Source organism: Lycium barbarum, chromosome 8, assembly GCF_019175385.1.
Source record: "Lycium barbarum isolate Lr01 chromosome 8, ASM1917538v2, whole genome shotgun sequence".
NCBI lineage: Eukaryota > Viridiplantae > Streptophyta > Magnoliopsida > Solanales > Solanaceae > Lycium > Lycium barbarum.
Genome location: NC_083344.1, coordinates 131,858,054 through 131,874,077, shown reverse-complemented (window position 1 = coordinate 131,874,077; position 16,024 = coordinate 131,858,054). Strand labels below are relative to the sequence as shown.

The following is a 16,024-nucleotide window of genomic DNA, read 5'->3' as shown; positions in this document are numbered from 1 at the left end:
CCATGTTTCTGTTCTAATGTAGCATAAGATACAATGGTGCCTCTGTATCTGATGCAAAATGTATGGAGCAGCTTGCTTCGTGGTAGTAATCTGATATTGTATTGGCTCTGTGTCCAAGCAATTGTCCTAATTCTGTATGTTGGCAACTTTCAAGATATCCAAATCACAGATTGAGCTTTAATTTCATATGACAGTCTGAACTGACATTGGTTCTTGATCATTGAATTTTTTGCAGCACATTAATTAGCACATGCACACAAGAAAAGAGGTTCAGTTTCAGAACAAGAATCTGCAATATTCAAAACATCCTCAGGCAGCTCTTGCAATAACTTTGACTGCATATTATTAAGGATATATCATAGGTAGTTTCATGTATATCAAAGGACACAGACTAGAATTATTAGAGACATAAAACTAGGATATTGTATTATTAGATTCTGTAACTTTTGCATTCTCTTTAACTCTTTATCGCAATATGATCTGCGATTAGTGCGTGGTTGAGGTGTTCAAAGTGCTTTGCTTCAAATTTTTATGTGAAAATTGATAAGAACAAGTGAAGAGCAGGATTCTAGATGCCTTGTTGAATTAAGTACTATTGTGATATGCATATATAGACCGGGGAATGGTCTTAGCCTAGCAACTTTATAAATAGAAGAAAATACATTACGCGTATAAATTTGTGTCGAACGTGCATAATCTACCAAATGGTATTCAAGTAGTTTTGAGGGGGAAGTTTGCAAATTATCACGCAGATGTTGTTGTATGGTGCTTTTCATTAAATACAATGAAAATCAGAAATTTTTTAAAAAAATTAAGAAAATATTAATAAATTACATTCTATTAAATATTTTTATGTATAAAATAATTTAAAAGTAGTATACATATAATTGGGTCGGTTTGGGTTAGGTTTGACTTCTTTTTAGTTAAAACCAAACCAACCCTATAATGGTCCCTTTTTTTTTCCGGTTTGGTTCGTTTTGTCGGTTTGGTGTAGTTTAGCAATTTGATTTGTACAGCTCTACTGCTAGTTATTTTCATATTGTGGAGATTGTAGAGAGAATTGAGAGATTCATTGAGTTAATAGTTAAAATATTTTCCTTCACTTTTTACTAGTGAGCTGGTGGCCATCCTTGTCGTTCAAGTTTGTGGAAACGTATTCAGCAACAAAGATGAGGATAGCAGTAGACGGGTTTATGCTGGAGAATTGGATAATGTGTATCCCACCTTATTGCATATGCAGGAAGTTGAGAATATAACGATTGATCTCCTTTTATGTTGCGGCGACTTTCAGGCTGTTAGGAATGAGAAATATCTAGTTTGCTTACATGTGCCATCTAAATACCGGAGCATGAACTCTTTCTGGAATTATTACTCAGGAGATAAATAGAGCTAATTCCAACTATATTTATCGGAGGAAACCACGATGCATCGAATTACCATTGGGAACTGTATTATGGAGGATGGACAGCACCTAATAATATATACTTCCTTGGATTTTCTGGTGTAATCAAGTTTGGAAACATTCGTATTGGTGGCCTTTCCGGAATTTATAACAAACATCATTACGATCAACGGCACTATGAGAAGCTGCCTTATAATGAAGGGGATATTTGATCGATATATAACGTTCGCGAGTATGATGTCCACAATCTCTTGCAAATTGAAGAACCAATTGATATCTTTCTTTCACATGACTGGCCTGTTGGCATCACCGACTGTGGGGACTTGATAGCTCTTCTTCATCAAAAACCTTATTTTGAGAAAGAGATTCGGCAAGGAACTCTGGGAAGCAAACCTGCTGCAAAATTACTGTGAAAGTTGAGGCCTTGTTACTGGTTTTCTGCACATCTGCACTGCAAATTTTCCGCTTTAGTTCAGCATGATGAGACGGATGGTCGTTGCACGAAATTTCTTGCCCTCGATGAGTGTCTCCCTGGTATAAAGTTTTTGCAGGTTATTGATATTGAGTCCAGACCAGGACCCCATGAACTTCAACTTGATGAAGAATGGTTGGCTATCACAAGAAAGTATAATGCTGTCCGGCCCTTGACAAAGAGGAGTGCCAACTATAATAATATTGTACATCTTGACATAGAACAATTCCGCCAGTTTGTAAGAAATAAGGTGTCGACAAGAGGATCCAAGAAGCCGTTTGAATTTGTTCAGAATGCACCATGCTACAATGATCCTAATTCTCAACCTGTTGCTAATGGTTTCTATAAGAACCCTCAGACAGAAGCCCTTTTACAGTTTCTAGAACTTGAGTATCTTCTTAATAAAATGCCAGAATCAAGGGACCCTTCCTTTGATTACAATAGTGAAGATATACCCTTAGATGATGTGGATGATACTGAGCCGGAAGATGCTTAAGAAGGATTAATCTTAAGCTCAGATCTTTGAGATTGCTTGGCTTTAAAGGTCGATGATTGTGCCCACAAAAAGAGATCACAGCTGATTCAGTTTACGGATCGGAGATATAGCAATTGAGGTTATTGCCAAGGCTTTTCAACTTGATAAAAGTGCAGCAAGTCTTGAGCAGGAAATTTACTAATGAAAAAAAAAAAACTTAAGAAATCTTGAGAACTTTTGTTATTTGTGTGCTGTGTTATAGGAGTGAGATATTTGTTAAGTTTATTCTGTGATTCACAGAAAGATTCAATCCCAAGAGGATGGATTAAATCAATTTATTAGAGTTCTTATGTTGTATAGTTTAATATATCCATTCAACACTTTTTCATTAGTGTATTGAAACTAGCTAATATGTAGAAACTCTGATAGTTTTCATCACCTAACCAAATTTTTAGTTTGAAATCAAGCTCCAGGATTATACAAATTCTTCCTCTATTTTATCTCTTGAGACCTTGTTCTTCATTTTGCACACCAGCAAAGAACTTTTAAGTCTAAGGACTCAAGGATTTTCCAGTCAGAGTTGGGATTTTTGTTACATACTCGTACCGTTCAATAATGTGACATAGTCTGAATCAATAGAAAAAAAAAGAAAAAGAAAAAAAGGAAAGGCATTTGAAATTTGTGGCCTTAAATGCCCCCTAACGTTTCCGTAGCTATAAGAATTTTGAAACTTATGGTCTTAAACACGCCACAACATTTTTGTGGCTATAAAATTTTTTCATTAATATGTAAAATTGTTATTGATTTATTTTAAAATATAAAAAGGTATCATTCTTTTGATATGAACGAATAAGAAATATTCTCATATATACTGTAACAGAAAGAGTTACTCTTTGTAAAATATAGCCCATGGGGCGTTTGGTTGCAAGGACAAGGGAGATAATCCAGAGCCAAAATGTGGGATTGTTTTTTCTCGCATTTGATTTAATTTTTTATTTTGGTATTAGCAATTTTGTGATTATTTCTACAATAATAATGGTATTATTTTTATACCACACTCAGAGATTGTTTTGTTTAGAAATAAGTCATATATGGATTGTAGTGCATAGATTAGTAATACATGAATTTTAATGCATGATTATTTTTATCAGATTTTACTAATATGAGATATATGGAATAATTTTTCAAATATATGTTCATTTTTTAAGCTTTAAGAAAAATCTAAACGGCATTGATGATGGATTTGAGGAACAGGCAAAATTTAAAGTTCCATCAATTAATCCAACTATTATAATTTCATGCTATAATAGGTACTTATAAAATAATATATCGATTGCTATACTAAAATAATTTAATCTTGTTGCCATATTTTGTGAGTAATATAATAAATTAGATTTGCAAAAATAAACTTATGTAAATATCAAAATATGCTTTTATTTTTGGTAAACTGCTTAATTTTCTCAACTGGTTTATGGCCTAAGAATTATTTAATCCTTCCTTATAGTATTTTTTTTGCTTTCTTTCTTTTTCCCCCTAAAACCCTTACCCTTTTGCCTTCGCTTTTTGGCTGGGTTTTATTAAACCCTTAGAACATAGCTCTGAAAATAAGAGGTGCAAAAATAGTAAGTCTCTTTGCCTTTATTTTCAGTTGTTTCAATCTTTGGGTTTTAAATTTCTCATGTAAATATACAAAAAAAAATTCTTTAAATTTGTTGATGTTTTGGTACTTGTGGATTCTTGATTTACACCATTTGAAAGAACTTTAACTTCACTGTTACATATGAGAATGTGATAGAAAGAATCAAATATATCATTATTATCAAATTATTAGCTTTCCCTCAAAGAAAAAAAAAGTGGGCTTGAAATTGTAAGCTAGTTTCCTTTTATTTCAGTTGTTTAAAGTTTAGAGCTTTGATTCTTGATTATCAATTTTATTAATGCTTTAATTTTGTTGGAGATGAGAAAAAAGAATGTGTTGAAATTGGAAAGAAAAAAAAATTGAAAAGCTGAACTATAAAGAGAAGAAATTGAGTATATTGTAGAAGTACATGCATGCTAGGCAAATTTTGTTTTTAGTTTTTCTTCTGTGTACTTAATGTTGTATTTCTGGATGGTAGAAGGTGGATAGATGCCAACAAATACTATGATTTTCTGATTACTTATCATTGTTAAGAAGAAATTCTATGATTCTCTAAGGGTGTGTTTGGTATGACGGAAAATGTTTTCCTAGAAAATATTCTCTCAGAAAATCAGTGATTTTCCTACTCATTTTCTTGTGCTTGGTTCACAAGTTGGAAAATGTAATTTTAAGAGCATTTGCATATATTCAAAGCAAACTCTATGAGGTTTTTGAATTCGGAGTGCAACTATGTGGTGGGGTCACGGGGAAGGGGGGGGGGTTAGGTGGTGGATAAGTGCGGGGGTGGGTTGGGGGATTTTTCCTATTTTGAGGAAATTTTTTTTCAAGATATTTAGTGTAACCAAACAAGGTAAAAGAGAAATACATTTTCCGTCATACCAAACACACCATAAATGGCATTGTGTTGGAATGGCCAGTTGTGAAATTATTAGCTTAAATTGTGGTTGTAATAAAGCATAAATTTGTAAGCCAAATGCCCCTCAATCCTCGTGAGTACCTGCATCTTCTACTTGTATATTTGTGTGTAATTGTTCTTGAATTAGCTCCTCGTTAATCGTTTTATATACCTTTTTGTGGCAGGGGAAAAGAAATATCTTGCATTGTTTTGACTCCCATCCTTGCTGCTGCTACTATCTCATTTTTTCTGGTTTTGCTCTGCTGGAAAAGTGATTGGCAGCTGGTATAGGTTGTGATTCTACCATGTCCAATACGACAGACGACTTGAGCCATGGAATTGACAAGCAGCACCTTGCTTCTCCCATTAAGAATATGGTGGACAAGTATCAGCTTGTTCCAGAATTCCTAAAGGTGAGAGGATTAGTGAAGCAACACTTGGACTCGTTCAATTATTTTGTTAGAACTGAAATAAAGAAGATTGTCCGAGCGAATCAGGAGATTAGATCGACATTGGACCCTAATATTTATCTTAGGTACAGGGATGTCCACATTGGTGAACCATCAGTGATTTTTGATGCTGTAACGGAGAAACTATGTCCACAGAAATGCCGGCTTTCAGACATTACCTACGCGGCTCCAATTTATGTCAACATCGAATACACAACGGGAAGTCATGGGCAGACATCAGTGTCCACAAAGAAGAATGTTATCATTGGAAGGATGCCAATTATGCTAAGAAGCAGTTGTTGTGTGCTATATGGAAAAGATGAAGACGAACTAGCAAGACTTGGAGAATGCCCACTTGATCCTGGAGGATATTTTGTAATCAAAGGCACTGAGAAGGTAATTTTAATTCAAGAGCAGCTCTCAAAGAACAGGATAATCATTGATACAGATAAAAAAGGTTGTGTACAAGCATCTGTTACCAGCAGCACAGAAAAAACGAAGAGCAAAACAATTATAAAAATGGAGAAAGAAAAGATATACTTAGAGTTGAATATGTTCAAAACCAAGGTCCCCATAATGGTTGTCATGAAGGCCATGGGTATGGAGAGTGATCAAGAGGTTGTGCAAATGATAGGAAGAGATCCTCGGTTTAGTTATCTGCTTTTGCCATCAATCGAGGAGTGTGCAAATCTCAAGTTGTATACACAACAAGCAGCATTGGAGTTCCTCGAGAGTGACAAGATGCTTAAAATGCCTTCATGGTCTACTGGTCCAGTTACGAAGGGAGCCCGAGCTTTGAGTATTCTTCGTGACATATTTCTTGCAAATGTTCCCGTCCATCAGCATAATTTCCGCAAAAAATGCATATATGTTGCAGTAATGATGAGGCGCATGATGGAAGCAATCTTAAACAAGGATGCAATGGATGACAAGGATTATGTGGGGAACAAACGATTGGAGCTCTCCGGTCAGCTACTATCTCTCCTTTTTGAGGATTTGTTCAAGACGATGAATGATGAAGCTAGGAAGACAGTTGATACGCTTCTAGCCAGGCCTAGTCGCTCCAGTCGTTTGGACATTTCTCAATACATAGTTAAAGATAGTATAACTGTGGGCCTGGAGAGAACCCTATCTACAGGCAATTGGGATGTTAAACGATTTAGGATGCACAGGAAAGGCATGACTCAGGTTGTTGCTAGGTTATCATACATTGGGTCATTGGGTCACATGACAAGGATCTCACCACAGTTCGAAAAGTCTAGAAAAGTTAGTGGTCCTAGAGCACTGCAACCTAGCCAGTTTGGCATGCTCTGCCCTTGTGATACCCCAGAAGGTGAAGCTTGTGGATTGGTGAAAAACTTGGCCTTGATGACTCATGTTACGACAGATGAAGATGAGCGCCCTATTATGTCTCTGGTACAGTCTTCTATTTTTTTAATCTTTCTCCCGCTTGGTATTTAAGTGTGTAATGAAGTCGGACAGGTAGTATCCTGAATTTTTGTTTGTTTCTTTTTCTACACTAAGCTTTTACACTTGATTATCATAGATCTCAAAATCACAAGCTGACTATGATCATTATAAAAGTTAAAACCAAAAGTCGAGGATTATGTTTACAAGCTTTCACTGGAACAAGGAATCACAGGAATGTGATTGTTTATACCCTTGTTACTCTTTTGATCCCAATGTTTTACTGTATTACTACATAAAAAATTAAAACTAAACCAATCTACCTGTGTAATGTTGCGTATTAGTTGTTTTTTTTTTCCTAGGAGGAACAAGTAATGGAAGAGAAACCTGCAAGGGTGGCTCAGTTGGTTGAGGATGGGGCTTTTATAGTGGAGGTCTCAGGTTCGAAACCCCTTGCCTACGACAGCAGGGGATTTGCCTTCTGGGTCGAGCTCATCGCACGGGGCTTGCCTAGTGCGGGTTACCTCTCCTGTGTGGTTTGCGAACTTTTGCACAGGAGCTGGGTTGTGCGCACCCAAAGGGTAGCGGCTGCGGGTTCCCATGTCATCAAAAAAAAAAAAAGTAATGGAAGAGATTGAACTCTTATTGAACTACTGATCACAACATACAGGCAGCTCCTTATGCAGGATTTAAGGACAGCCCGGTGCACTAAGCTCCCGCTATGCGTGGGGTCCGGGGAAGGATTGCACCACAAGGGTCTATTGTACGCAGCCTTACCTGCATTTCTGTAAGAGGTTGTTTCCACGGCTCGAACCTGTGACCTTCTGGTCACATGGCAGTAACTTTACCGGTTACGCCAAGGCTCCCCTTCTCCTTATGTAGGATTTGTAGATGAAAATATGAAATGTTTTATCCTTAGGATTTCTAATTATGGCACAGTCTTTGGGAATATTCTCATGTGCAATCTAGACATAGTATAGCAATCAAATTCTTCTTATCTTAGCCCTGATTATTTTCCTACTCTGATAAGAAAAAAATTAATCAAAAGAAAAAAAAAAACGCGGATGATAATTTCTTCTATGTGACTATGAGCTTGTTACTTGTTGAAAATTTGTCTAGCGGAAATTGATGGGGTTATAATTTCCGAAATGCAGTTTGCTGATTGTAATCTTTTGCTCTGTAATGATTTCACATATCTTTGTCTTTTCCATATCGTTGCTTTGTATGTTTTAGAAACTGTTTTGCTCTTAGGATCAACATGTTGAAACTTGTTGGTATCACAGCATCTATCATTGTCCTATATCTTATTTAGGGATTGCTTTGGTACTGTGATTTTAATAACTTTTGGAATTGTATGCTAGTAGAAAGTGTTGAGAATTTGTAGTCTTGAATATTGGAATGTGACAGGTCTAAATGGACTGAAATGGTAAGGAATGAGGAGAATCATTTCTGGGTAGAAGTAGTTCTTTTATCATTCTGATGGGCTCAAACAGAGTGTGTTTAGTGGGGTGACTTTTACTGATGTGCAGAGGAAGTGAAATAGCTACTGCTTCACACAGTTATTACAATTTTCCCATTCTGTTTTTTTTTTTTTTTAAATCAAATATGTTAAATTTTCATTGATGATGGGAAAAGCCTCCAATATACAAGAAGTATACCAAGGATAAAGAACCTAAAAAATAAATGGTACCCATCCTTCAGTACAATAGGAACTACGTGGGTACACCAACAAGATATTAATGATACGAAGCTATTCTTGAAATGTACAAAATAAAGCTAACTTCTTTTCAAAAGCTCTTCTATTACTCTCCCAATACTACAATTTTGTCATTCTTCTTGCATTTGAAGGCGCTATTTATTCTCCGCTTCATTTTCCTTAATTTGTTATAATCCAGGAGAAAGACCTCGTCATCCACCAAATTGAGGACATCGAAACTGTATCCAATAGTTGGTGTACAGAAAGAAATAGATGTTGGAATGTGTTGTTGGTACTGCCCCACCTCCCCCCCCCCCCAAAAAAAAAAAAGAGTAAAGAAAAGCAATAGACAAACAAAATACTATACAGAGAATCCGAAAAACAATTTTCACCACATACTGCTGCCAATTTGCATATATATTAGGCTAGTGTTTTCAGTTGCTCATATTGCACTTAATGTGAAAATGGGTCTGTTGATTTATCTGAAAAAGGAAAAGAATAAATGGGCTTGTTAACTGAAGTGTTTGCTTAAAAATGCAATAGAAACTGGAAATTAGGACGATCTCAAAGAAAGTGAGACTGCTATCATCTCCTTAGGTCCCCGTAATGGACCGACTTACCTGGTATGATGGTGAGAGGTCATAAGTACTTGGTGGAACAGTTCCCAAAAAGGTCCTGATCTAAGACATAGTTGACTTCCTATTTTGTTGTATTTGCTCTAAATAGCCATAACAAAATCCAACTTTTCAGTTTGTGCTAGTTTAAGCTACTTCATTTCTGTGACATGTAACTGAATTTTACATGGTGGAACAGTGCTACTGCTTGGGTGTTGAGGACTTGGAACAGCTTTCGGCAGAAGAACTTCACATGCCAAGTTCCTATCTTATCACATTAAATGGACTTATTCTAGGCAAGCACAAGAGTCCACAGGTATGTTCGAAGTGGAACAACTATATTTCTAAGATAGGCTTGTTGTTCACCTTTCACCAATAATCTGTTCTTTCAATCAGCGATTTGCTAATGCAATGAGGAAGCTACGAAGGGCTGGTAAAATTGGGGAGTTTGTAAGCATCTTTGTGAATGAAAAGCAGGTAATTTGACAGTTGGTTCTTTTGCATTGTCATCCTAATATTGATTTTGTTTCTTGTTAAAACTACCTCGGGGTTGAAGTCCCTTTTGGTTCAAGGGACCAAAGACTTCCTTGGGGTCTTCTAGTACTTAACCGAAGGGAATATGGCAACTATATTTTTTACTTTTCGACCAACGGGTATGAAGTCTTACTTTTCATGCTGAAGGAAAGATGATAAGACTTCCAGTATGGTGCCATTTGCTTGTTTTACTGTAAAATAGGACAAGTGAAATTTGAGAGGCTGAAACCGAGGAACTGTTGATTTTTTTTCAAGAATAGGGGATCCGATGTCTTTGGATTTGGTTAAATTCTGTTAATTTTCAAGAACATAGATATTCAAAGGTCTGAGAAAATTGTTCCTTCTGTATCAGGAGCCATATAGACAATTCTTATATCTCTGATAGTTTTTGGTTAGCATTGCTCCACCATAGTGATGCTGTTGGCAAAATATTTACGTTATCCCTCTTTGCTGTTGTCATTTGAAATTTTCTGGTGAATAATTAGTGTAAATTTGAATGATTTTATATAAAGTTGGAGGAAATATCTTGCAGCGCTGTGTCTACATTGCTTCAGATGGTGGGCGTGTATGTCGTCCACTTGTCATTGCTGACAAAGGTGTTTCCAGGATCAAGGAGCACCACATGAGAGAGTTGAGGGTACTCATCTTACATGGATCTTACTTCTGAACTGTATGTTTTCATATCAGTTCCATGTCTGATCTTTTTTTTTTTTTAAGGATGGTGTGCGTGACTTCGACAGCTTTCTAAGGGATGGTTTGATAGAATATCTTGATGTCAACGAGGAGAACAACACATTGGTCTGTGTCAAGCAAATGAGAAGTTCATTTTATGTTATGCATTTTGATTAGAGTATTAATTACACTAGTACTGACTGCAGAAATGCATGTTTTTCAGATTGCTCTATACGAAAAGGAGGCTACACCGGAGACAACACATATTGAGATTGAGCCTCTCACAATCTTAGGTGTTTGTGCCGGTTTGATACCTTATCCTCATCACAATCAGTCCCCTAGGAATACCTATCAATGTGCTATGGGTAAGCAAGCTATGGGAAATATTGCCTATAACCAGTTGAATCGCATGGATGGTTTGCTCTACTTTTTGGTGTATCCTCAACGCCCTTTACTGACTACAAGAACGATCGAGCTGGTTGGATATGATAAACTAGGGGCTGGTCAGAATGCCACTGTTGCTGTGATGAGTTATAGTGGCTATGACATTGAGGATGCAATAGTAATGAACAAGTCTTCTTTGGATCGAGGTTTTGGGCGTTGCATAGTGATGAAAAAATACTCAGCCATATGTCAGAAGTATGAGAACGGCACATCAGATAGAATAATTAAACCACAGCGTCAAGGATATGAAGCTGACAGGATGCAGATTCTGGATGATGATGGAATGGCTGCTCCAGGAGAAATTATTCGACCTCATGATATCTATATCAACAAGGAGTCCCCTACAGTCACGAGGACATCAATCACGTCTCCTATGGGCTTGCCGGATAGTGCATACAAGCCAAGTAGACAAACTTATAAAGGCCCTGAAGGGGAGACAGCTGTCGTTGATAGAGTGGCTCTTTACTCTGATAAAAACAACAATTTAAGCATCAAATTTATGATCCGTCATACCCGCAGGCCTGAGATTGGTGACAAGTTCAGCAGTAGACACGGGCAGAAAGGAGTCTGTGGCACCATTGTACAACAGGAAGATTTTCCATTCTCTGAACGTGGCATTTGCCCTGATCTTATTATGAATCCTCATGGATTTCCTAGCCGAATGACAGTGGGAAAGATGATAGAGCTTCTTGGAAGTAAAGCTGGAGTTTCATGTGGTAGGTTTCATTACGGCAGTGCTTTCGGAGAACCCAGTGGTCATGCAGACACGGTTGATGCTATCAGTGAAACTCTGGTAAAGCATGGTTTTAGCTACAACGGCAAGGATTTTATTTATTCAGGTATTACTGGTATGCCACTACAAGCATACATCTTCATGGGGCCAATATATTACCAAAAGCTTAAGCACATGGTCCTAGACAAAATGCATGCTCGCGGGAGTGGGCCTCGTGTTATGATGACAAGACAACCTACCGAAGGGAGGAGTAGAAATGGAGGTTTACGTGTGGGAGAAATGGAACGTGATTGTTTGATTGCATATGGTGCCAGTATGTTGATATATGAGCGCTTAATGGTTTCCAGTGATCCATTTGAGGTTCAGGTTTGCCGAAAATGTGGTTTATTGGGGTATTACAACTACAAGCTGAAGACTGGCATTTGTTCTATGTGCAAGAATGGAGAAAATATATCTACGATGAAGTTGCCTTATGCATGCAAACTCCTAATCCAGGAGCTCCAATCAATGAACATTGTCCCGCGATTAAAACTAGCAGAAGCTTGATTATAGTGTCATTTATTTGCTTTATGTTATGCTCTTAAACAAGTAATCTGAACCATTTATATCTGCATATCTTGGCACTCATGAGCTTTCAAACAGTGGTATTTAATATAGTTTCTATCTGAGCAATGTGTGTGTGGGCTGTGAGGAGAATAGTGCCTTTCTTTGTATGGATTGTGCATTAAAACATATCCTCTTGCTTTAAGATGGCTATTAACACATCATGTGGGGTATGCACCATGATGTGTTAAGTTTTGCTTCATAGCTAAGTTTGCTCAATGAGTTTCTTTTTCCGTTAATGACTTTGCAGCATACTTGACCTTCATAGTTCCCAAATGATAATGTTGGGCAAAATGTGTTTTGAGACAAGACATCAAAGAATTGTAAATTATCCACCAGTTGATAATTAGCTTCTATGTAGATAGATTTCTGTGATTTATTACCTAAAGGAGTAGTAAATCCACATTCTGTCTGAAAAAGTCACCAAATTATGTGATCAAAGATAATGATTCAGTGCGGTAAAATGTGAAGTAAGATTACATGTATTAGCAATGTGAGGATTAGACTATTTAAAGATGAAAGAGCTCTTAAAATAAGTAGTTCTTGTTTAACGTATACTCCCTTTATTAATAATTATTGCGTAACTATTCAATCAGTATTAATCACTGCATATTCATGCATTACAAAAAGCCACATAAATAATTCCTACATTACTAATAAAAGGGCAGTCCGGCGCACTAAGCTCTCGCTATGCGCGGGTTCCGAGAAAGGGCCGTACCATAAGAGTTCATTGCTCGCAGCCTTATCCTGCATTTCTACAAGAGGCTGTTTCAACGGCTTGAACCCGTGACCTCCTGGTCACATGACAACAACTTTACTAGTTAATACAAGACTCCCTTCTTAGTTTACTACATTACCCTAATATTATTAGTTTACTGCTATCTCCAAATTTAATTTGATAATAAAGTGGAAAAGCACATACAAAGCCAGTTTCGTGCCATAACCTATTGCCAAAAAGTTGACATTTCAGTCATTTGTTAATTCTAAGTAATCCCAACATAATCAATTACTTTTGAGTACGTAATTGTGTTTGGGGAGAAAGCAGTAAACTAATAATATTAGGAACCTATTGTCATCAACTTTCCGTCATTTTCCCAACATAAAGCATTAAGGCTAAGCAATTCCAACATAATCAATTACTTTAATGCAACATACTCAACCTATTGTCAACTTTTCCAACTTTCGGGATAAAGCTCACGGAGAATCTCATCCTTGCGACTTGGCGGAAGAATCATATGTGACGTCATCTTCTCACAATTTTGCGACATGAATCGTCCTTTAACCTTTGGCGTTGTCAACCTCGTCTCTTGACTTAGTGAAGAAACAAGGAGCTAACATCCTTCTCGCGGCATGGAGTACTTCATCCTTCAAAATTTAGTGGAGAAATACAATGACACAATCTTCATCATCCTGCACTGAAGCATTATGGCACCGTCGTTGTGGATTTGTTTTGCAAGTGTAAGAAGGAGCACAAACGGTCTCGATATCAGACCAAGAAGACGTCCACATGATTGGTGAAGAACTACTTGATGTGACCCCCCTTCGAGTATTTTTTGCAGAAACAACTTGGAGCCTCCAATTTCCTTGCGACGTTCGTAGAATAATTACATGGTGCATTTCATCCTTGCGGCTTAGCGAGATTGACACTTGGAGTAGTCCCTTTCCAATCTTGGCGAGAAAGTTGATGGTGCATCTCCCTTTTCAGCTTGGCGAGAGAGAAACTTGAAGTACCTCATTTTTTTTCGCAGCTAAGCATGAATTAAGTAGATATGCCCCCATACAGAGTGAGTAGACCCATTGATGCACAAAGATCCATCAACTATGAAGAAGTTGATGTAAGAAGATCATTATGAAATATCACCCCGTCCTTCAAAGTTGTAGAAGCTTGTCTTTAGATTTTCCAAGCGTGTGAAAAGCACCAAAGAAAATCATGCAAGCAACTTTTCTTTCGCTCCGCGTTGAAGGGATGCGTTTTTTTTGTGCTCATGTGACTGCACTTAAAAGGAAATTCTAAATTGCCTACATGCCTCGGTGAAGAGGATCAAGTCATTACGTGGTTCAAAAAGAGTATTTTATTTGAGTTGTTTTTTTGTATGCAGTTTATACTCTTGCATCATGGAGTGTTGAAACGTGCAATTTAGGCTCATGCGTTGAGGAGCATTAGATGTGCAGTTTAAGCTCGTGCATCGAAGAGCATTGCAACTTGCAGTTTAGGCTCGAACGTTGAAGAGCATTGTGATGTGCAGTTTAAGCTCGTGCATCGAGGAGCAGTTCAGGAAAGAGTTCCAATAATGTAATTGGCCTTCGAACCCTTTGGAATGAAGCAATGTTGTACTTTATTTTGGTGTTTAACCCCATGCCGCTTTGTTGTTGTAGAGGAATTTCACTTGACGTTGTGTTAGCATTTGTAATTTGATTCTTGACAGTTCTTTGATTCTTCTGCCTTTTGTGAGCAGCCAAAGTCCAAGTTTCACCATCCTTTTTGTTGGAGTGGTCAGCCACCTTGCAAGTGTTTGGAAGTTTCAGTGTTGGAACTTCAACTAGTTCAGAGCACCCATATTGTATCATGATTGATCTTTGTTCAATTTTTTGTGGATGCAACAGAAAGCCTACATCTTTGAGTTTCTAGCACTAGGCTATTCTTGTTATGAAGATAAGCACTAGTATGATTCGCCTCGATTATATCTTTGTTATCGATGATTATTTTATTGTCCCTAACCAACGTCATAATCTTCTCTTTCAGGATGAAACATTTTTCATTTGGATGACTGATGATACGGTGAAATTTTCAATACTTGTTATCGTTAGCTTCGTCGGGTTGCTTTGATGGAGGAACTTCAATGACTTTCTTGGTCAGCAATTCGTTAAGAATTGAAGGGACATCAGAGTTAAGAAAAGGGTACACTTTTGCTTCTAACTCCTTCAAAGTTGGATGACGCTTTTCTTCTAGAGGATGTTGATGTCACGACCCAACCCCGTAGGCCGTGACTAGCGCCCTAATTGGGCACCCTAACATACGTATCCAAATCAAATCACATACAAATGGCATATACTGGCACAATTATCATACGCTATCTCAAATTATATCAAACTGTTTCAAACACATTTCAGCGCAACCATACACATATACATATATCAAAAAGCCGACAAGGCTATCAAATGTATCAAAAGCCGACAAGGCTATCAAATGGCACAACGGCCCAAAACATATACAAATGCACGCCGACAAGGCTGCCATAGCGAATAGGGTCATATAAACACATCTGAACAGAAGTAGGCACACACACCCACAAATACGTCTACAGACCTCTAAACAGACCAACAGAAACATATGGCGGGACAGGGCCCCGCCGTACCCCTGATCAAATGTATACATACACAGTGAACAAATATATACCAAAATATATGCTCTGAAATGAGAAGAGCACTCCGAACAACAAAAGAGGGTGTCCTAAACGGGTGGATCACCAAACTGTACGTCTGTACCTGCGGGCATGAAACGCAGCCCCCCCGAAGAAAGGGGGGTCAGTACGAAATATGTACTGAGTATGCAAAGCAGAATATACAGAAAACAAACCTGAGACATAAACGAAGCAGAAGTGCCGAACATAAGTACAAATCCAATCATATCAAAATGTTTAGTTTTAGAAATATAAGTCATGCATAGGGTACAGAAGAATATGGTCGCCGGCCCGTCGATGGCGCCATAACACAGCATAACACCAGAAAGTTTTAATTCTCCGTATCCCCGTCACATATCACATCACAGCATAACGCCATACACAGCATAACACCATACACAGCATAACACCAAATACAAGTGGAACCCGACCCTCTTTGGCGAGTAGCTCGGTGAACTATAAACACAACATAACTCTGGAGTATATCAAAGTGCGCACGATAACAGAACCAGCCCGGGACTCGGCGAAGGGATAACAGAATGCACGAGTAGAGTCGTGAGTAGTCAAATGCATAAAATCAATATCATG

General features: G+C 37.7%; 1 protein-coding gene and 1 pseudogene across 1 annotated transcript; both read left to right on the top strand.

The window, feature by feature from the left end:
- The first annotated feature begins 1,169 nt into the window (after positions 1 to 1,169).
- On the top strand, positions 1,170 to 3,025 carry LOC132605510 (lariat debranching enzyme-like; annotated as a pseudogene).
- Positions 3,026 to 3,776: 751 nt separating this feature from the next.
- Positions 3,777 to 12,104, top strand: LOC132607523 (DNA-directed RNA polymerase III subunit 2-like). The gene is made up of 7 exons (XM_060321534.1): positions 3,777 to 3,971; positions 5,069 to 6,748; positions 9,249 to 9,365; positions 9,446 to 9,526; positions 10,116 to 10,220; positions 10,301 to 10,381; positions 10,479 to 12,104. The coding sequence occupies exons 2-7, from the start codon at positions 5,189 to 5,191 to the stop codon at positions 11,976 to 11,978; spliced, it is 3,444 nt and encodes a 1,147-aa protein (XP_060177517.1). The 5' UTR covers positions 3,777 to 3,971; positions 5,069 to 5,188; the 3' UTR covers positions 11,979 to 12,104.
- The last annotated feature ends 3,920 nt before the right edge of the window (positions 12,105 to 16,024 follow it).